Below are 23,410 nucleotides of genomic sequence, written 5' to 3' on the forward strand. Positions count from 1 at the left end.
TTCATACATTTTGGGATGGCACTAGCAAAAGTTGATGTGGAAGTAGAAACTCTCTTAATAATTAGTTGATTCATTAATCCTCTGGCCAATTGTTTGGAGAATTCTATTTCCTAACGAAGGCAACCAAATATTTATTTGATATGTTACGTGTCATGAAAAGAAAATTTGGAGTATAGTTACAAAATTACCACAAGTAGTACTGGAACTGCATTCATTGATTTTTTTTTAGCGAGTACTCATCACCTTGACCGAACGACTTGGCGGAATCTATAACAAGTTCATCAAACAATTATACGAAATGACGACTCACACTGAAAAAACTAGGGGACCCACTTTTGGATCCACCAATCAGTGACTACTAATCATCTCTCTCTGATTTTTATGCATTAGAAGAACAGTGATAGGAATTAAAGACCATAACTATTTTAAAAAAATGGCCAATGCAACAATGGCAAAAACTCAAATCTAATTATCAGAAGTTAAGTTAGTTATTCTTTGAGTAATTAATAAAGAGAGCTTCTATTGTCATATCAACTTTTGCTAAGGCCACCCCAAGATGTGTGTAGTTTTTTTCTTTGGAGATTTACATAAGATTTGGTATGGCATTAGCAAATGTTGGTGTGGCAATATAATTTCTCTTAATTAATTATAATTGAATTCCTCGGATGATATAAGAATAGTTTAATTTGGTTGTGCGATTCAATTGCTCGACAAAAATCATTGTTAATTTTTATTTTATTTTCAATTTATTTGTGAATTATTCACTTCTTGAATTTTATTTTATTTTTAAAGAAGGAAATGGTTAAAAATACAATCGTGATGAATGCACGCGGTCTTGGTACATGGCAAGGGCACATAACCATAGATAGTTTCATCGGAATACACAGGAAAAAAATGTGTGGTTTTGTGCCCTTGTCACGTCAGATGCGTATCAAACTATGTTCCAAGACTGCGTGCATTCATCGTTATTCTTAAAAATATTTTTCCTAATTTTCTTTGAATATCGTCTTTATCCAGAGTTATCTATCGATAGACATCACTCTTCTCTTTTTCTCTCCTCCTCTCCTCAAATGTTTAGATATGAATCTTAGTAGGAAACCTCATTTGCTTGAGTTAGAGAATCTTCGTATTAATTAAAATCTTGTTCTATGTTGTTTTAAAATATACTAATGAAAATGTAAATAATGGATTTGTAGGGTCCTAAATGAATTGGCTTATTCGAAAAAAGTCTCGTTCTTTGGAAAATCTATCTCTTGTCTGGTACTGCACGGTTCCACTCTACAAGAACTCCAAATCATTTTCCTGACGCCCATCCTCTTTATAACATACACGTGTAGATGTACTAGGGCATGGGTCGTGGGACTTTGTTATAAGATTTTTATTCGTTGATCAGGTCTACATGTTATATAAATTGAATAACAAAGAAATATCACAAATAATTATGATAAATAGACTGCTACGGATATGTTGGAGGACTTGATTGGACGAGTTTGAAGATGGATATTAATCATGATGACTTTGAAATGCTAAATACAAAATATTAATGAATCCTAACTAGAATGATGGCTTTCCTATATAGTGAATGGGGTCTTGAAAAGTTTGACTAATAATTTTGTTCCTTCATGTTATGTTTTATTTTTTTAGTTTTATTATTATTCCTTTGGAATAATACTGAAGTGACCTCAGGTTGGAATCTCATCCTGCACTTCTTGACGTGAAAGTGGATATGAACTATAGATACTTTTTCACCTGAATCCCTTTATCATGCACAAACTTATACATCTTGGCTATAAGTTTTTTATCAAATTGATTATTTGTGAATAAATCCACCAAATCATTGTTTTATAGGATTTTTGGAAGAAAAACCTTTTAAGCAGCCAACACGTTTCAAAACGTCAAAGAGACCCTCTCCATTGGATTGCACGTGACATTTTCAAGGAGGTGTTTCAAATTTTGACAAAAATGTAGGGGTGTGAAATAAATTCACAACCCCATTTGTCTTGTAACGAGGAGGGTTCCTTCAAAATTTGAAGCTTGCCCGCTTGAAAGTCAGACTCCTCCTTTGACACGCGTCTTCTACGAGAGTCTAACACTAATGTCTTCATATTTGATTTATAATTTTTTTTTCCGCAAAATTAATCATCTTCAACCTTATAATAAGAGGTTTCACCCTCTTTTTCAAGTTTTAAGATTCTACATACTTTAATATTTGGACCTCAAGAACAAAGTAAGATTTTGTAAAGAATAATGTTGAAGTGATCTCAAGATTGTACCTCATATCGCACTTTCTTGACTTGAAACTAAGATTCCTACACACTTCCAAGTCAGGAAAGTACGATACAAGGTATGATCTCGAGGTCACTCCAACACAACTCTTTTGTAAATGTAGAAGATAAATGAAATTTTTGACAAAAAAATTAAGAATTTTATAAAATATCGAAGACGAGACCGAACAAATTAAAAACAACTTATCCCAATGATTAACAATTTGTAGATGAAAGATTTTTCAACTTTTTAACTCCTTCAACCTTCAAGCAAGGAATTTCTAAACAAAAAAAAAGAAGAAAAAATGGCTTAACTTACATGTTCACAGTTTGTAAAGGATAGATTTTAGGCTGAAGATAAGGGTATTTAAGTCATTTAATGTTAGTCTCCTAGACGAAACCTAGGTCTAGGGGACATGTCAAACATTCTTAAAAAATTTCAATCCAAAACAAAATAGACGTTCTAATTATCCGAAACAAAATAGATGTTCTAATATATAAGAACAAGTGTCAGAGATAACACGTGTTATTATTCTATTGGCTGAGATGACACGACAGCGGACCAAAATCGACTCGGTATTTAGTCCATAATTTCTCAAAATCGTGTCTTTGGCTGATTTTCGGCTTTCGACTCCTCTTTTCTTTGTTACAGAGACGAAACCCTTATTCGAGCTTCAAAAGGTACGAAATTTCTTACATCGATTGCGATTGTTCCACTAAACCCTAATTCATGAACTTGATCTATAGCGTTTCTTGATCGAACCTAACATGCTTATATGATTAATCAATTAGGATTTCTCATTAGTTAAAAACTTGAATTCTTGTTTCCATGTTAGCAAGAATTTTTTTATGAACATTATATGTTTATATGATTGAATCGATTAGGGTTTCTCATTAGGTAGTAATTCCTTAAGAGCTAGTTTGGATCGAGATCTTGGTAGTTCGCGCAATTTTGGGATAGAAGTTCTTGAAAATTTGTTTTCTACGGCAAAATGGGCGATCCAAACAAGAACTAACTTTAAAGGATGGAGACTTCTCCATGTTCAAACCAATAATTTATCAGATCCTGCAGTTGATGTTAAAATATAGGGGAAAATGTCCGCTGTAATATTGGTTTATAGTATATTTAGGGGGCAATTTCATTGAAAACCAGATCAATCATCGAATAGTTTGCAGGTTTACCAATTAGATCGGTCGGTCAATCGAGTGTACTATCTTTGTTTAGTTCGTTTTTATTTTTCATTTAAAAATAATTGTATGAAAATTTGAAGAAGCGTAGATATTGGGTTGATGTTCATTTGGACCGTTTACAAACGGTTCACTGTTTTCACTAACTAGTATGGTTTGGGATTAAGAAATTTGTGGGTTTTATGTGATTAATTTCAGGATAAGAGTTTTTTCTTCTTTACTGTTTAGATTGGTTGGATTGTAGATATGCAATTTTAGGAATTAGATTGGTTCACCCGGCCCAAATTTTTGGGATAATTTTTTTATAAACGATAGAAGAAGGTTGCAATTTCAAGAAACACATTTTTCTGCTGAAAAGACCTTCCTTAAAAGGAGAAATGCATAAAGAAAAATCAATACCACAATGGGCTAATTTTTTTAAAATCAATGACCTCTCAAATAGTTATAAATGGCTCGAATGTTATATAAGATTAAGGGTTTTGAGATTCCACTTTTGACTTGAGATTCTATCAACTATTGTTCAATTTGACTGACTAATGCTACTATTGCAACTCTCAGAGGAAATGATGAAGCTACGAACATACGCGGGACTTAGTTTTGTGGGCGCACTTTCTGTTATCTATCATGCATTCAACAGTAGAGGCCAATTTTATCCAGCCATGGTGTACCTATCAACCTCAAAGATCAGTTTGGTGCTTCTCTTAAACATGTGTTTGGTCATAATGTGCATTTTATGGCAATTAACCAAACGGGTATTCCTTGGAACTCTACGAGAAGCAGAAGTCGAGAGGTTAAACGAACAGTCATGGAGGGAGGTCATGGAAATCCTCTTCGCAATCACAATATTCCGACAGGATTTCTCTGTTATGTTTCTTGCTATGGTCACTGCTCTCCTTTTCATAAAGGCATTGCATTGGTTGGCTCAGAAGAGGGTTGAGTACATTGAGACAACTCCTTCTGTTCCCATGCTTTCTCACATCCGGATTGTCTCTTTTTTGGGATTCCTTCTTGTGCTGGATAGTCTCTTTTTGTACAGTTCTCTAAAGTATTTGATACAAACATGGCAACCTTCGGTATCACTCTTCTTTGCATTCGAGTAAGTTACTTATGGTTTTCTGATTCATTGCAACTTTGACAAAATACACTTCTTAAAAATTGTGCTGCATGGGGCAGCCCATCTTGCTATAATGACCCATGTCCATTTTTGTTTTTGATGGGTAAGCCGGACTTGATCTCTTGACCTCGAAGTAATGCTCCATGTCATTTATAAATGGTTATTTATATCTCTTAATTTTATAAATTTATGATTATGGCTCAAGTTCTTTTCATGTTAATTAGGCTTTCAATGGTTGTGCCTAATGATTTGTTTGTAATTTGAATTTTGACTAATATAAAATAAACAATGAAAGAGTTGTATATAATTGAAAATGGTTGGAGCAATTCTATCTGTAATTGTATAACATACAGACTTTATTTTAAGAAGTGCCACTTAGCTAAGTGGTAAGACGTGTGGAGAGTTGTTCTCACGTCCTAGGTTCACACCCCCTTGAACTCATACTTCTTATACTAACCACTGACCCTAATCACTAATCAAGCTTTTACCCATAAAAAAAGAAAAAGAAAAGAAATCATCAAAAAAGAAGAAGATAAGAACTGTATGTTAGCCAAAACCGACATTGTCTTTCCCATGAAATATCTATAATTTGGGATTCTCTAAATGATGCAAGTTTGGTTTTGATTGCTCCAAAGAGTAACCTAACGTTTAGGTGCAAATTGCGTTGTGTTCCACGCAGATCATTTCTATCTATGGTTTTCATGATGGCTTTAAATCAGATGGGCAGTATTTGTATGCGAAGTATAAATCCCGCTCGGTGAACAAGTGTAACACATTCGGGGATCCCACGTGAGAAAAGAACAAATTCTAGAAACTGTACAACTCTCTCATTTTCTATAAGCTATAAGATTCCAGAAATTAGTTTGAAACTGCTTGTTTTTCATAAAACAAGTCATTACTTTCTTTTTTGAACTCCATGCGGTAGTGTTCTCTGTTGTCAAAAGCCCCACATAGCTCGCTTTTCCCACCTAGACCATCCAAGCGCCTAGGCATTACCTGCTTTAAGTAGGATTTCAAAAACTGGGGTTACAATGACACATTTATGAGATAATTTTGAATAAATTGTGTTTTAAAGGGTAGTTAATCAATTTTGGAACGTAAGAGATTTCTCAAATATTTATCTAAGCTTGTGAGGTGTGTCGAAGATTAAAAAAAACTTGTAGGTGGCTTGAGCAAATGCACATCGACACATGTATGGAACAATTTGGGATTTGTGCACAATCACAATCAAAAAATTAATTTTTTAAATACATAACCCTATATTTTCATATTGTAAAAGTCTTTTTTGTAATTTAAAATATTAACTAAGCCTATTTCGAAGATAACATAATAAAAAGATATTTATGTTATTTTAGGAAACTAAAAACTAAGGGCCTGATTGATTTAGCTGCCAGAATCTGCTGTCAGCTTCTGCTGTCAGAATCTGCTGTTAAAATCTGCTGTCAGAATCTGAAACACTGAAAAACTTGCTTGATAGAGCTTTTTAAAAGTGTTGTGCTGTCAAAATCTGCTGTCAAAATCTGGTAATTACTGCTTGATACAGTTTCAAGAATTTGCTGTATTAGGGTAAAATGACCAAAATACCCTTAAGGTTGATAATACACTCAGAATGCATTAAAAATTACCAGAATACCCCTATAAATATATAATTACACTAAATATATATAAATATAATAAAATTATATAAAAAATTATTTTAATTTTAAAAAGTTTATAATTCTATAGAAATTTCGGCAGCATCTCCTCTTAAAAATGGACATATGAAATTTTCTTGATAAACAAAATACCTACACAATATGCAATATTGATAATACACCCAAAATGCATAAAAAATTATCAGAATACCCTTATAAATATATAATTTCACTAAATATATATAAATATAATATCTTTATATTAAAAAATTATAAATTTATAAATTAGATTATCGAATACCCGATAACATTCAATTTAATTTATAAATTTTTTTTTATAAAAGCATAAATTAGATTATCGAATACACGATAACATTCGATTCGATTTAAAATTTTGACTTGAACAACACAACGGCAATCCAATATCCATAGAATATCCAATTAGATTTATCGAATATCCTTAGAATATCATTCGACTTGAACAACACAGCGGCAATCTAAATTGTGACAAAGAAACCTGAAACTCCTTGTAGAAAGACAATACGTAACTTTCTCAAGACAACATTTAGAAAAAGAAAAAAAAATGAACGGTATGGGGGATTGAAACCGCATAGACGAGATTTTTGATTACCAATAACTCAAAACACACATTGATAAGACTTCAACGGAACCTAAATGCTAATGAATTATTTTAAAGCTTCAATTCTAGTTCTGCTCAACTCAAGACTTTAGTCAATATAGAACCAAAAATAAAAAATAAGAATAAGAATAGTTCAACCTCCTCATTCCCAGTAGTCATAACACTCATAAAAGACAACCTACGTTCACTAACAAGCTATCAAATTGATTTCCATCTCATAAAAGGCTTCTAAAATTTTCCCTATATGCCTTCTTCTGTTTCCTGTGAACATGTTTATACATCCATTCAACAAATCAAGCGGAAGACCAAGGCTGAAATTCATGTTCTTGAAGTCCATACCATTAAAGCCAAAGATCAAACCCGGATGTTAGTCAAAATGAAAAGCTTTAGTGAGGTGAAAATTAAACCAAAACTTTGTCTTACGATTTAAAAACATGAACAACCACATATCAAATGTCTAAAATAAACATCATTAAAACCAAATACCTTGCAAATGCTGCCGAATGAAGACAACCAACAGAAGCAAAGAAAATGGTAGAAACTGCTCAATCCACTTGGCAATCTGTTGTATATCACCTCTGGGAAGAAAAATCCCTGCTATTACCACCCACACCATTACCAGCCTCCCCATCGGTCCTATCTCCCAGATTAACAGACGGAATTGAAGCAGACGATGACAAAGAACCCCCTGACTGGACCCACTTTCATTAACAGACAAGATTGGTTCTTGATTGACATAGTAAATCTGAAAATTTTCTACGATTGGAATAACATTTCATAAATTGCCCCTAAATCTAGGGTTGCTTCGTCTCTCTGCCTCGCTGTTGCTGCACGAAGAATCTATGAAGAGAGAGAGAGAGAGAACGATATGTGGGTTCTATCGATGGCGTCGATCGGAGATGTTTGCCGTCGTCAATGGCGATGTAGAAGTGTCTGTGGGGTTTAGGTTGAACGAAGAAGAGATAGATCGATCGGGTTTTACAGTCGGACATATGTAGGAATTACTTTATTAGTTGAAGGGTATTTACGTCATTTCACTTCGACGCTTTTAAACGCGGTTACGCGAAGCTCCTGTCATCCGCTTTTCAAAACAGCGGTAAAAATTACAAAACCGCGTTTAAAAATTCAAAACGCAAAATTTTGAAACGCTATCAAGCACGCAAATTTTTATAAATCCCCGCTTTTTGACGCAAACGCAGATAAATCTGCGTTTAGAAGCGCAATCAATCGGGCCCTAACTAACATGGTTAGTGGAATTGTAATTTTGTTCATTTCGACAATGATGACCTTGATAATAATAAGTTAGATGAAAAGTTGGGGAACATTTAGTCTTCCAAATTTTGGTGACAACAAACAGATATTGAACTTTATATTACTATAATAGCAAAGTTTTGTGTGGGGCATCAGATTACCTCAGTATTTGTGGTTAAATTATTTTCATTTTTCTCACATATTAGTTGCATTGACTTATAAGTTTGCTTAGTAGTGATTACTTACTATTATCTTGGTAATGACATTTACGTTATTATTATTTTTTTCTCTATTTTGTATGACTTTTATTATATATAAAAAATTAAAATATTAAATTTTTTGTCGCTTGGACCCTTCCTGGGCCCTGCTTAGGCCTCGCCTAGGCCCTAAGGAGGTCCACTGCTTATGTCCTGCCTAGTGCTTTTAACAACTTGGTAGTGTTCTGCTTTTTTGTTGGTGATCATAATTTTGATGGTGCTGTTAATTTTATGTTACAGGTATATGATACTGGCGACAACAACAGTTTCAACATTTGTAAAATATGTTTTCTATGTTAGCGACATGCTTATGGAAGGACAATGGGAGAAAAAAGCAGTCTACACCTTTTACTTGGAACTTATTCGCGATTTGCTTCACTTGTCTATGTATCTCTGCTTCTTTCTTGTGATTTTCATGTAAGGAGTTTATTTGCCTTTGACTTTTGGTTTACACTTATATTCACATGCGCTGGCACACACATACATGGATGTACACAAAACACTTACATATGTAGTATAATACATGTACTGTAATACATACTATGATACCTTCATAAGGATCAAATATTTCTTTCTGATCACATACAAATTGTTCTTTTTACCTTGTTTGGGTGAGATCAAAATAGCTATTTTGGGGAATTGTTGCATTGATAATTGGGTCACCTGGGTGACGACTGGACCAAAATGATGTTTTGTTATATAATTCCGATATTTGGGGAACTGTGCTTAAAGTTTACTTTTTCTCAACCCTTGTTTGACATTTGGCAATTGTTGTTGAGATACCGTGCTTCAAACTTATTTTTCCTCAACCCTTGTTTGACATTTACAATTGTTGTGGGCTCACATCCTTTCATGATAAGCCATATAGTTGATTGGATGGCAAGGAATTGGATAATCCAAATTAGACTTGCCACTGAGCCTTAGTTGGAAACCCATTTTTTATGATTTTATTGTCACGTAATCTGAGTAGTTTCATTGATAGAATGATCTAGATTCTAGATCCACATGCTTGCATGCTACATAGAGGACTGTAGGAATGAAATTTCATCCGGACTCTAGACCCACCTGCTTGTGTGCCACATAAGGGGCAAGTGAAATGAAATTTATTTTTCCTCAACCCTTGGGCTTGTGCCTTGCTTTTCTTTCTCCTATTCCTTACTTGGTTGCCCACCTTATTTTGTGTCCGTGTTCGTGTCTCGTCGACTTCTTTACTAGTTTTCTTAATAAATTAATTTACCAATAACAAGAGTTAAAGGTCCAGTCCTGATCATTTTCCGTGAAATTATTGTGTTAAAAATGATTATAGAATCATTTGTTGTTTTCCAATCCCATTTTTTTTTTTGTTGCTTTCTCTCTTGATATCTTCTTTTGTGTTGATATTTTCATTGATTTTCAAATTGGTTCTAATGTCTTCATGAATCTGAATGTGTGGAAATATTGATCATTATAAAAAAAAAGTGTGGACTTACTAATCGATGTTAAAATTGGTTTCCATAGAGTTCATGGTGTACCATTGAATTCAATTCAATAGCTGTCTAAGACATTTTTTTTTCCTGAAAAGATGTATAAGACATTTATTAACCTTATCGCTATATGTGGTGTTGTAAATTGGGTTTAGGAACTATGGTGTGCCATTGCACTTGATTCGAGAGCTCTACGAGACATTCCGTAACTTTAAGGTTCGGGTTGCTGATTATATTCGGTATCGAAAGATCACTTCAAATATGAATGATCGATTCCCAGATGCAACATCCGAAGAGCTTAATGCGTGAGTTATTGCACTTGATATATGTTTATAGGTTTTCTTTTTCTGGATATTCCCTGGTATCGAACCTCGAAACTTATTGTCGTTGACTTATAAAATAAATAAAAAATTATTGCCGTTGACCATGCAGAGGTGACGCAACCTGCATTATTTGTCGTGAGGAGATGGTCACAGCCAAAAAGCTCATTTGTGGACACCTTTTTCATGTGCATTGCCTTCGGTCATGGTTGGAGCGGCAACATACCTGCCCGACATGTAGAGCACTTGTTGTTCCACCTGAAAATGGGACAACGGCAACTACGGGGCAACATGGAGTGCGATCTGAAGCTAATCAACAAGGTGATATTTCTTTCCAGTTGGCCATTATTATTATTATTATATTATTATTTTATATAGGGTTAGTGGTTGGCAAATGAAGTTGGGTTCTAGGGGGTTTGAACTTAGGACGTGGGAACAACATTCCATGCATCTTAACACTTATATAATCATTTATTGATATTTGTATTTGTATCCTCAATGACTTGTACTTGATATTGCCTCTCCTTCTTGACCATTGTATGTATACAACATGCTGTTGAAGCAAAAGAGATTCTGGCCTTGACAAATGTATACCAAAATTATGTATGTCCCATTTTTTGTCTTTCGAATTGGTCTTCCCTTATGTGGTGGATCCTAGTGTCATGAGATCAAACTTTAAAGCCATAATATGGAGTTCTGGGAGGGAGTGATGGAGTAAGGATTAAGACAAGAAAAAGTTTTATCAGAGAAATTAATTTCACTTCTTTTCTCTGATAATTGATTTTTCTGCATTGTGTCTTGTTCTGTACTCTTTCTTGTTGGTCATCTCAACCACATTTAACATAATTTGCTTTTACCTATAAAAAAATTGATTAAACATGTGATGAATTATGACAAGGTTTACCCTCGAGTGCGTATATTTTCTACTTGTTGTGGATGGTTTAATTGTTCTTACTTAATGACCTCCCCTAGTGCATGTTATGGTAGACGACTTGGTATTGGCTGATGAGAATAGAGGTGGTAGAAATACAAAGAGGTGCCTTGAAGTCTAAGGGAGTTGAAAGAACTCAAATCAAGACATACACGTAGAGATGAGGCCTAACTTTTGTGAGATACCTAACTTTTGTGCATTGGTATTTTAGGACATGATAAAGAAAATGCATGAAAAACACATCCATAACTTGTTAGGTTGACATGAATAACTCTTTAAGTGAGTGGTTCGTGTCTGCACTCTGCACATATAGTGAGAGTTATAGTGTCAGACTTACACATTCAGCACCACTTAAGAGTGGCCTAACTACGGAAAATGCATGCACACCGAGTTGGCAAAGGAGAACAACCTTTCTATCTATTCATGCTGGGATATGAATATTGGAGATCCATGGATTGAATTGTTTTCTTGCGATGTGGGCACTGGTGTTAAAATGCAGACTGTTTTGTAAATTTGATAGACAACCATTTTGATTGGCCACATGGACGGACGGAAACGTTGTTGACATTACACTTAATGCTCGATCAACTATAGCGCTTTGCCCATAAAGGACATCCTTTTATTCTTAAATATTTTAAATAGAAATATGTAAGCAAAACTAATTTTTGCCAGTTGAAGGCAATTGAGCTGAACTAGCATTGTGGTCAGGGGTTTACGTGGTTGAACAGATGGACCCCTTTGGTCTTCCTACCCCAGAATATTGCACCTTATATCAACATCACATGTGGACAGATTAGATTTCTAGTGTTCCCTGCATGTTTTCTCACTTATACTTAATTTGTGACAGAGTATTATTTTCATTAATCATTTAAGTATCGAAATCATACATAATTGCTAATATGGCTGGCTCTGGACTTGGCATTTGTCTTCCATGAAGTTTACTAAATATTTAAATTTTTTAGTGGATTGGTTTTGGCACTCCATGTGTTTTGACAAAGTAGGATGTGGGACTTCTTGAAAAATGATGTCAATTTATGAGCTGCATTCATTGAAAATATTTTAAATTCTTTCAGCTACTTCCGATTTACATCAAACATGCCTTTATACATTAGCCAACATTTTACTAGCTAAAATAACAAGGACCATTCTAATGATTAATGGTAAAATTAATGGCATACAACAAATAAGAATGATTATTGGACAAAACTAGTTGTTGGAAAGTAGCTAAGCTTTTTTCTCCTTTTAATTTTGAGCAGGAGTTGGCACGGCTAGTGCGCCAACTGGGGATTCTGGTAGTGGTGCTTCAAATGATAATTTGAGCCAGCATCAAGCTAGACTTCAAGCTGCAGCTGCGGCTGCCTCTGTATACGAGAAATCTTATGTTTATCCTTCTGCAAATACATTCGTATGGTATGTACATTATGCGGCTCTTTGCTTATCACAATTATTTTACACAGTTGAATTCTTGCAAAAAACTTCCTCAACTTATTTGGCTGGCATTGTATGTTCTTATGAGGTTTATGTTTCTCACCCGAGGGATTACATTTCCATAAAACACTGGCTTGGTGCAAATCATGCCACGTGGACTCATTCAATTTGTGGTATGTACACAGGTTAAGGCTTTGATGATTGTGGATGCAATGTCTGCATCCACCTCGAGATCCCAATCCCCATCAAGATCCCACACTGAATCGTACCAAAAACACAAAAAATAGAGATAAAAGAGAGAACACAAGAGATTTTTACATGGTTCGGTAAAGGTGCCTACCTCCACAGGCGCCAGGAACTATTTCCACTATGATTTGTATTCCAATATTACATGATTAGATAATAGCTCTTCATTCCCCATTCTTCATCTTCCCTTCTCCCAGATCACTCCTTTTTTCCTCCCCTCCTTCCAATGGCTTTTAGCTCGTTAAATAGATAAAAAACCTAAACCTAGAAAAGCAAACCTAAACCTAATTAAGTTGCTACTGTCAAATCCATCCCTTATCCACATACAATAAATATCCCAAGGGGAAAAATCCTAGGATCGCATCCAAACAATGTCACGTGTATGTCTCAGGATACACACTGATTGGTGTGACATGAACAGTTCAGATGAGAGTAGATTTTATCCCTCCACAGTGATGATAATTTTTCTGCCGAGCAATTGTTTGTTCATATATAGTTATTACTATTTTTACTGGCAGAAATGGGAAGAGCTATAAAGATCTTCATTTTTAACTTGCAGGTCCCAAGGTTATGCTATACTTCCACATGGCAATATGCCTTCACCAGACACCTACAATATGGAATCAAACGGCGAAAGAACAGCTTCTGGCCAACCTCAACAGCACTGTGCCTTTGTCCCATTTCAGACATCTAGTGCTAATTTCTCACAGGGTGACAGATCAGGAAGTGATTCGAACGGATCTGTTTCTCAGCTGAAGGCTCAAGAGAAATTAATCCGGCACCGGATTGAGGTATAGTGAACATATCTGATTTCCTTCAATCTATTGTCATTCTTCATGCTTCTTGCCGATTTCCTAAGAATTATGATATTAAATGTCAATGATTGAACCCCATCCACTTGATGTGGTTGCCTTGTTGTACACTTTGTTTGACCAAACTTAAGGTCACATTATTGTGTACCAACACCAACAAAATTGAATGGGAAACTAATTCATTATCTATTTTTTTTTTTGTTACTTTTGATAGGTTTCTACAAACAAAGACTGACCGATCTATTTTCGATTCATTACTATTTAAGTTTGATATTTTTAGGTTTTGTAGATATGTTTGAGTCATTTTGCATGGGCATGTTGTCAGGGATTGTTTAATAATCTGATTTGCAGTTTACCGACTCACTTTTCTTCTTCTCCTTTTCTCTGTTTTTGGGCCAGTTTTTGCAAAACCAGCTTCAAAATCTACAACAGCTGAATACAGAGAGTGTGGAAATAAGCTCTGGTATGTCAAATAGCCGAGGAAAGGCCACTGCATCATCGTCATCTATTTCGGACTGTGGTCGTCATGGGGAGAATGAAGAGGCTACTACACTATGAGGGAGGTATCATAAATCCAGGAAAGAAGATGGGCTGTGCAAACCACTTGAGGTTGGAGTTTTGTTTTGAAAATGTCATAAGATGCTTAGGAAACTTATATCTTTGTAAACCTATATCTTTTACAGGTCTAGACTTGGTGTTCCTTCCAATATTATCATCTTCAAATGTCAGTAATTCTGATGTAGAAACAATTTGTATAGTTAAGCAATCTGTATTCTTTCAAATTTGAGATGTTCTTGATCATCCCAAATATGTCATAAACGCCTGAATTGGACATCCAGTCTCTTCAATTTGTATTTTCCAAATGACTGTCACACAGTAGAGCTTGGAACGAGGTTCATGTTTGGGACATGTTGAGTGCTAGGTGGCCCAAATGATACCTCCTCAGTGTTCACGATCAATGGTTTCTAACCCTTAGATTCGAGTGATTTTGTGATGTGGCTTAGAACATTATTACATGATTGTTCATAAAGCTCAAAATCTTGAATCTCCAATTGGGTATGAATCCATAACTTCATGATTGATCAATGATTTCTACTTTCTGGCACTCAAAAGCAATTTTGGGACTCAAATTGGCATTTGGTAACACGACTGGAAAAGCATATCCTACAGAAGCAATAAAAATGGATAGAAGATGGCAAGAAGCCGAAAACGGGCAGAAGCCGATTATGTGCCCAATTTTATTTTATTTATTTATGTTTTTTTTTTCTAATAATCGGGTATCACTGTAGACAGTAGATTGGGTCCGTATTTGGGCTTTGTCTAGTCCATAGACCATGGTCTTGTCCAAGGACTAGTCCCAGGGCACGTGCAACGCCTGCACATCACATGCACCAAGAAAGTGAGGGTGCGCCTTGCGGATGGCCTCTACTACATATCAAAATCTAAAAAATTGCCATTGAGCCAACCCATCGGGGTTATTGTGCGCCCAATTTCATTAAAAAAAAAATTATTTTTCATTAAATGATCAAATCCTACTTCTATCTGGTTGCAACCCATGCCTTTCCTTAGTAGGCCTACTGACCGGAATGATCCGATAGCTTATAAAATCGGATCTTTATTGAAAAACGAATCTTCAATCCAAATCCAAAGTTATTGGGTTTGAAGTTAATCGGTTTTGGGACTGATCAGATACATTCATGGCTAGTGAGATTGATTTCTAAGAGAGCTAAAATTAACATAGATTTATAAAAAAAGAGTCAAATTAAAGTTGTATTTTAAATTAAAATATCGAAAATGCCCTTTAGCAATTTATTTAGGCATTTTCATCATTCACATTTGCTGGACCGTCCTGTTAAAGTCATTTTTTTGAAATTTGATTTTATTTATTTATTTATAATTAACTAAAAGTTTGACCCTACTTTTTACAATTTTCCGTAAAATTAATGGTGTGAGAGGGATTGTGCCATGTGGCATTGGATGAGGTTAAAATAATCAAGGCCGTTGATCTTAGTGTGAACTTACGCGCCCCAAAACAACTAGGGTTAGGGTTTTTTTTTTAACTCTAGCCGCCTCCACTTAGAAAAATTCAAATTTTAAAATCCTAGTCTGAGTTTGTCCAACGGTCATATATTTTGGATTAGATTGCAACGTCTCTTTCTTTACTTATACATAGAGATCTTTCTCCTTCTCTTCTCCAAATCTCTCCTCTCTCTCTCTCTCTCTCTCTCTCTCTCTCGTCTCTAGTTCTCTCTACCACCACAGACATCTCTTCTCTCATTTGATTTTAAAAAAGAAAAGCAATCCATGGATTTCCACACCCTTTCAAGGAAAGAGCTTCAAACCCTCTGCAAGAAGAATTTGATTCCTGCCAACATCACCAATGTCGCCATGGCTGATGCTCTCACAGCTCTTACAAAAGTAAGTAAAATGGGATGATTTCTTTTCTTTGATCCTTAAACTCATTACAGTTCTTTTGATCTTTTCTCTTCATTAGATCTAATCTTCAATTTTATTTTATTGATCAGGTCGAAGGAATCAAAGATATCGCAAGATCAGCAACAGAAACAGTACCTGAATCACCAAGCACTTGTCAGAGGACCTCCACTCGTAGAAAACCCATTAAGAACCCAACAATTTCTTCGATTGAGAACGAACCCAAAAGCTCTTTACCTCTGACTCGTTCTCGTCTTAGATCAACAAGAACGATGAAGCAAGAAGAGGAGCAAGAAAAGAATGATCTCAAGGATTTGAATGAAAATCAATCTGGATCAGAGATACCCCAAACACCTGTGACGTTGAATGGTCGGAAACGAGTGACTTCTAATCGAAAGAAAATCGAAACCCAGATTGACAAGACAGAGAAGAAGGAAAATCCGTCTGTCGTTCAAGTATATGGTACAAGGCGTTCTGCCAGATTGATGTCTGAGAAGAAAACGTTTGAATCTGTTCTGAAGAAGGGGGGAAGAAAAACAGAGGCAATTAAGATTGATGGTGCATTGTTTGAGGAAGAATCTGAAGATATGGAGAAGGAATCAAAACCAGATGCGAAAGAGGAAATCAAAGTAGAGGAAGGTATGTAACTGATATATATATATATATATTTTTTTTTAAATTCTTTGTTTGGCATTTCTTTGTTCTTTTAGTTTTTCTGATTCTGATAATTGTCGCTCCACAGGGATTAATGTCATGGTTGATCGAGAAGATCTGAAGTCCGAAGATGTTTCTGCCAAGATCTCGAAAGGTGAAGAATCTGTTGTCGAAGATTTGAATGCAGATCGAGAAGATCAGGTTTCTGAACATGGATCAATTGCTATTCATGTTCTTGAATCTTCCTCGCCGGTGAAAACCTGTGATCTGGAAAACAAGGAATCTGTTGTTGAAGAAGATTCAAATGGATTTTTGATGGTTTCTGAAAATGATGCTACCATCAATGTTCTTGAATCTTCCCCCCAAACCCGTAATTTCGAAGGCAAGGAATCCGTTGTTGAAGGTTCAAATGTTCTTGAATCTTCTCCATCGAAGAAAACCCATGATTTGGATGCGGCCCACACTGACCAAGACAACATGGGATTGAATCTCACTGTCATGGATGAGCTCTGTCGTGGGGTCTCCGCTCTTCTTGATGTCAAAGTGATTGGTGAGATTGATTCATGTCTTCCCCCTGAGAATCAAGATGTTGATGTTCCATTGGAAGCTGAGAACTCCATCACTGAGCCATTGAAGAATCAGGTGGACCCCAAAATGTGCGATCAAGAAGTTGATCATGATGCAAACATGAAAGCCACCTCCCCTATCAGTGTCACTATAGCAAGCAAGGAATCCCTCAATGATCTGAATCCTATTTCATCCGAGGATACAAAGCTGGAGACCGAAAAGTTCAGTTCAAACGTGGTTGTTGATGCTGACAATGGAATTGTTGCTGCAGACACCTCTCGAAAACTCAATTTCGAGGTTTCAAAGACCGGTGAAAGCTTTATGTGGGCAGATACTGAAATTTCCAGTGACGGAAATGCTATCCAGACACAAAGCCCCTTGAGTTCTGATTTGGATCTCGCAGACAATATTTCAAGCCAAGTTGTTCCCTCATGTTTGAGCCCAACAAGAGTAACTGTGCCAGATTCAGGCTATCTCCTCAATCAGATAAAGGTGACACCATCAAGATCATCTAATAAGAAGAAAGCAACGACAACTCCAAAGATGGTCATCAAGGTTTTGGATGACAACAAGAAGAACAACAACAGTGGTGGCATGAGCTTGAAAAATAGCTTCAAGCCAATTATGGTTGTTGCTGAAGAAAAGGAGAATAAGAACAACAATGAAGGAGAAGATGGCACACAGAAAATATTCAAGAATATGAGTTTAAGGCAGCTGAAAAAGATGTGCAAAGAGATCGTGAACAACACCAACAACCAAAATGTCGTCGACAAGGTAAGCAATAATTTTTTTCATCTTCTCCCTTAGTTCTATTTCAAACTATGTGGTGTGCTTATAATACTTTTGTTGTTTCATCTATGACAGGAACAGCAGAAATTGGAGAATTCAAGATCAGCACTTCAAACATTGTCCGAAAACTGTTTGGTGGGTGATGCTGAGAACTGAGCGCTGTAGAAATGATAAAAGATCGTTGTGTGAGTATGCTATCTTATGGAAAAAAGATGGAGGAAAGTGCGGGATAAGGGGGTGGATCAGTACAAATATAGATGGTTGGGGGTAATTTGTTTCTCAATGAATGTTGACTATATAATGAGATTGAAACCTAGGTTTCTTCCCTCTTTTAGTTTTCTTTCATGTGTTTTTTTGAACAATGGGGTTTTTGAGTTCCCTTACTTCTGTGTTTTTCAAACAATGGGTTTTCAAGTTATCTGATGTAGCAAGAAAGGCCTGATCAAGCAATAAAATGTGAAGTTGATTGCCCCAATTTTATTTTTTTCCAAACAATGGTTGATTGCACTTTATTTTCACTATGAGCCCTGCTTGCTAGCGCAAAGGGCCATAATATGTCGGAAACACAAAGTTTTACAACGTTATGTGTAGTGCCTGCTTGGTTGTTAAGTTGATTGAGCAATTTTATTTTTTCCAAACAATGGTAGATTGCACTTTATTTTCACTATAATTTCCCATTTTTTAACCCTTTGCTCAATCAACTTGATAACTCTGAAGACTTGAACTTTGTCATGGAGATACATGAGCAAAAATCTTTTAACCCTCATTTAGTTTTGTAAGTTTTGAACAAATGGTTTTTTATTTCTCTGATGTGTTGTGTAAACATACGAGCTAATGATTATGCTTTATTTTTGCTTGCGCTTTATTTTCACTATAATTTCTCATTTTTTAAACCCCAAAGTCTTGAACTTTTTCACAAGTCTTTTGACCCTCATTTGTTTTTCTGTTTTTTAACAATCAGTTTTTGTAGACTTAGGAAGTGTCCTGGTCATTTGAGTTCGCATATGATTTTCTGCCAAACTTAGACTTCCCATCTTTTTAAACCATGTCCTAATGACAGTGAAATCAAATTCAGTTTTTTTTTTCCTTTTTCTGTGACCATATTTGGGGGTTCAGTGGCTTGGGGGAGAGACATGGACCCTGCAAGAGACCGAGGAATGACAAATAAACTATTATTGCTTATACAACAAGTAAACACCAAGCCCAACTGATTATGTGTCACGGGTTTCTACTCATTGTGCATGAAGTTTTTTTTTCCTTTTTTTTGTGACCATATTTGGGGGTTTAGTGGCTTGGGGAGAGATATTATGGACCCTGCAAGAGAAGGGGTAATTATAAAAAAAACCTAATTTAAATATTATTTATTAAAATATTTTTTGTAAATTTATCGAAAAGAACCTATTTCGACAATTAAACAGTTGAAAGATTTTTTTTATTTTTTTAATCCAACTTTTCAGTACTAAAAGTTCCGAAAATTTGATTTTTCCTTCCTCATCTTCTCTTTTGGTTTTGTTGGATTAAAAAAATATATATGTTAAGTAATTTTCTTACTAATTTCTTTTTAAATAATTAATTGAAAATTATATTTTTAAACAATTATTATATTTATACGTTTTCTATTTATAAAAAAGTAATTAAAAATTTAAAAATATTTTTAAATAGTACTATTGCTAAAAACAAGGAAATTCAAGATATGGACGTGATTTTCCTTTAAAAAACTAATTAAATATTAAAGTTTAACAATTATTATATTAACAAATATTTTTAAATATTAATATTCCTAAAAGTAAAGAAAATGAAGATATGGATGTGATTTTTTTTAAAAAAATTAATTAAAAATTAAATTTTTAACAATTAAATATTAAAAAATATTTTTAAACAGTAATGTTACTAAAATAAGGAAATTGAAGATATGGATGTATTTTCCTTTAAAAAACTAATTAAATATTAAAATTTAATAATTATTATATTAATAAATATTTTTAACTACTAATATTACTAAAAGTAAGAAAAATGAAGATATGGAGGTGATTTTCTTTTAAAAAATTAATTAACAATTTAAAATTAACAAATATTTTTAAATAATAATGTTGATAAAAATAAGGAAATTGAAGATATGGACGTAATTTTCCTTTGAAAATTTAATTAAATATTAAATTTTAATAATTATTCCATTAACAATAAAAAAAATTGATTAAAAAAAAAAAACTTCGACACTTACAGTGCCGAAAAGTTGGACTAAAAAAATATATAAAAAAATTAGACAATTTAAGTGCCAAAATCCTTTCAATAAATTTATAAAAATTATATATTTTTATCAATAATATTGAAATTAGATTTTTTTTATTATAATTACCCCGCAAGAGAAAGAGGAATGACAAATAAACTATTATTACTTATACAAAAAGTAAACACCAAGCCCAACTGATTATGTGTCACGGGTTTCTACTCATTGTGCATGAAGTTCCCCACCACCCACCACCCTCCCCTCCCTTATAAACAAGTAAACACCAAGCCCAGCCGACTATGTGTCGTGGGTTTCTACTCATTGTGCATGAAGTCGTCCCCCCTCACCCCTCCCAAAAATCTTGAACCGAATGAAGTAGAAAGTAGGAGCTCTACAAATGTAGAGACCAAGACAAGTTGTTCCTCACTAAATTCGGAAGAAACTTTGAAGCGGCCATCCCGCTTCAAAATTTCAGTAGAACCCTCTCCTTTGGATTACACATGGTGTCTCCAAGGATGTATCCCAAATATTAACGAAAAATAGGGGCATGAAATAAATACATGTTGCGAGGAGGGTTCCTCCAAAACTTTGGTCGCTTCAAAGTCAGACTCACTAAATTCTGTTTAAAATTCGCAAGAATTCTGCAAGAGTAATTGCACTAACACAACCAAACATTTAATGGATCTATAATCAAATCTTTTATTCAATCAAATACGTATCTTCCATCAAATTTTCAGTAGTGTCACCAGATGTCCACATCTCACACGAATATCCTATCAATCTCTTCTAACTCACATAAAACATTCAACGGCACGCAAGCTGAACTGTGTCATTGTGTTCTGAAAACTACCAACTCATGTACAAAAGAACAAATTAAAGAGAAGATAAATTAAACTATAAATCAAACAAATCAAAAGAGACATTATATCCATTTTTACAAAACAATCTGTTCTAATAAATTAAACTATAAGTATAAAAAAAAATCAAAAGAGACATTATATCCATGGTTGCAAAACAATCTGTTCTAATGTCAATGAAAACCGCAACCATTCTTCAAGATTTCACCGAACATTTAGAAGAGACAAGAATTGTTACCACTAGTCGACCATTTCGCTATACCTCCGCAAAATTGGACTATGTATCCGCGGTCTTGAACTATTTATTCGATGCGCACAAGGTCTTGGTGGAATCTTCAAACCCGAAACCCTCTCATCACTCATCTTCGCCTCTACAGAATCATCCCCTCTTCCATAGATAGGTATAATATTCGATTCCGTTACCTCTCCTTTACACACTGGACACTCCTTATACTCGCAGTGATAATGCAACCATCGATACAAACATGACCAACAGAATAAATGACCACACGAAGTAACAACAGGTTCCTTAGCAGCTCCCAAACACACATTGCAATTGAAATTCCCATAACAATTTCTCCCATCTTTCGTTCCCTCATCTTCAATATCGTCAGCAAGAACGATTTCTTCCGTACTTGAATTTTGAAGAGGTTCTCTTCGTGGTGAATCACCACGAAATATTGGAACCCAAAGCATTGCTTCCCGATCGAATTCATACTGCGAAGGTAGCGTTGATGGGTTGTAATTTGGTGAAGTCGGGATGTAAGGGATATGGGTATTTTCTTCCTGAGCTTGCTGATCATATAATGATTGATATACGTTATCATCATCAGGGACCACAACTTCAGGGCTATCTTGTGTAGTATATAAGATTAGAGCACTATTCAAAAATTCAGAATCTAGGGTTTGTTGTTCAACTAGAGTGATTCTGAAATTAGCGAAGTAGGTCCGTAAGATGGCGTAAGGGGACAGTAATCGTGATCTTGGGATGTTTGTGGTGGTGATCGATCGATCGATGAAACAGATTGGTTGCGCGAACCAGGCATCTCTTGTGAGTGAGGAAGATTGTTACCCAGACACAGATTCAAATCCAAACTTTCGATTATATCTTCGTCTCCATCGCTCTCCATTTTCCCTCAAAATATCAAAGATCACAAAACCCTAGATAAAAAAAAACACGGAGAAAAACCCTAATTCGTCAAGAATTGTATAGGGTTTTGAGATTTCGTGATCAAATTTATGGGGTTTTGATGGATTCGTACCTGAAGAAGATGAAAAACTCGATGATTCTACAAATCAAAACATCGATGACTGGTACATCGATGAAATTATATAATTTCGAGGGAGGTAGACTCACATTAGGCCTCCTAGTCGTAGATGATGTTTTTCAATCTCGTCCGAGACCGAGTCATCTCGGTTCGTTACGGAACGATGATAAACGATATATTTCGGACGATATTTTAAAAATCTCGGACTAATCAGTAAAACTCGGCTGAGTCAACCGGGATTTTATAAATTTTGATTAAAATAATTAATTTCTTTAGATTTTAAATATTTAACATATAAATAAACATATCACTTTAAGACTAAACATTTGTTAATCTATGTTATTTTATCACAAAATTATAATTATTTTAATTTAAATATCTGTAAATTAATCCATGTTAACTATGTTTAATGGATTATCCCATTGGATTTGAGTTGACTCGTCCGAGACAACTCGGTCGTTTCCATGGACGAGTTGAGACGTCAAACCGAGATTGAAACGCATGAGATGAACATGCGATCTAGACAGTTAAACACAAAATCGGACGTATAGTCACGTCAGGACTCGTAAATGGACACACGATCTTGACCGTTAAACAGGAAATCCAACGATCGGATGACGTGTAAAGCTCGAGGATATATTATGTACGTTTAAGACAAATTGTGACCATTGGATTTCATATTTACGCATTGGGATTGCCTTTTTTCATATGAGTCCTTATTCAAGTAGAAAATTCTTTTGAAAAACACTATTACCTCCATGTTTTAAAATACAACCATTTAATCGATTTAATCATTAGAAGGAGGATTGGTAGATGCTTAGTCATAAAATCTCATTTTTTTAATAAATAATTGATATTTAAATCATCAAAAATAAATTATTATATATTTAAAATATAAAACTCAATTTAACTATTTTGATTTCTTTGACGTAATTTCAACATTTGAATCGAGAGGTCAAAAGTTCGAGTGTGAGTTTCCTCTGATGGACGTGCCTCTTGAACTTGCTTGTATTGTTAGTGAGGATGCGAGCGATAGTGTTTATGTTAGGTTGTAATCTTCCTTCTTT

General features: G+C 34.8%; 2 protein-coding genes and 2 long non-coding RNA genes across 4 annotated transcripts; 2 read left to right on the forward strand and 2 right to left on the reverse strand.

Moving 5' to 3' along the window:
* The first annotated feature begins 2,789 nt into the window (after positions 1-2,789).
* On the forward strand, positions 2,790-14,411 carry LOC147391653 (ERAD-associated E3 ubiquitin-protein ligase HRD1B-like). Its single transcript, XM_086457633.1, has 8 exons — positions 2,790-2,945; positions 4,011-4,548; positions 8,589-8,765; positions 9,967-10,116; positions 10,244-10,452; positions 12,319-12,472; positions 13,296-13,527; positions 13,948-14,411. Exons 2-8 carry the CDS (start codon positions 4,016-4,018, stop codon positions 14,104-14,106), a joined length of 1,614 nt encoding a protein of 537 aa, XP_086313759.1. The 5' UTR covers positions 2,790-2,945; positions 4,011-4,015; the 3' UTR covers positions 14,107-14,411.
* Positions 6,951-7,463, reverse strand: LOC147391654 (uncharacterized). Its single transcript, XR_015182593.1, has 2 exons — positions 7,327-7,463; positions 6,951-7,165 (listed from the first exon to the last, which is right to left on the reverse strand). It is a non-coding gene; the product is annotated as an uncharacterized LOC147391654 (long non-coding RNA).
* A 1,340-nt stretch (positions 14,412-15,751) lies between the features above and the next one.
* On the forward strand, positions 15,752-18,466 carry LOC147391655 (uncharacterized). The gene is made up of 4 exons (XM_086457632.1): positions 15,752-15,966; positions 16,074-16,620; positions 16,724-17,976; positions 18,067-18,466. Exons 1-4 carry the CDS (start codon positions 15,853-15,855, stop codon positions 18,145-18,147), a joined length of 1,995 nt encoding a protein of 664 aa, XP_086313758.1. The 5' UTR covers positions 15,752-15,852; the 3' UTR covers positions 18,148-18,466.
* Positions 18,467-21,091: 2,625 nt separating this feature from the next.
* On the reverse strand, positions 21,092-22,566 carry LOC147391656 (uncharacterized). Its single transcript, XR_015170265.1, has 2 exons — positions 22,338-22,566; positions 21,092-22,236 (listed from the first exon to the last, which is right to left on the reverse strand). It is a non-coding gene; the product is annotated as an uncharacterized LOC147391656 (long non-coding RNA).
* Between the last annotated feature and the right edge of the window lie 844 nt (positions 22,567-23,410).

Source organism: Akebia trifoliata, chromosome 11 (genome assembly GCF_017979445.1).
Source record: "Akebia trifoliata isolate Shusen 1 chromosome 11, ASM1797944v1, whole genome shotgun sequence".
Classification (NCBI taxonomy): domain Eukaryota; kingdom Viridiplantae; phylum Streptophyta; class Magnoliopsida; order Ranunculales; family Lardizabalaceae; genus Akebia; species Akebia trifoliata.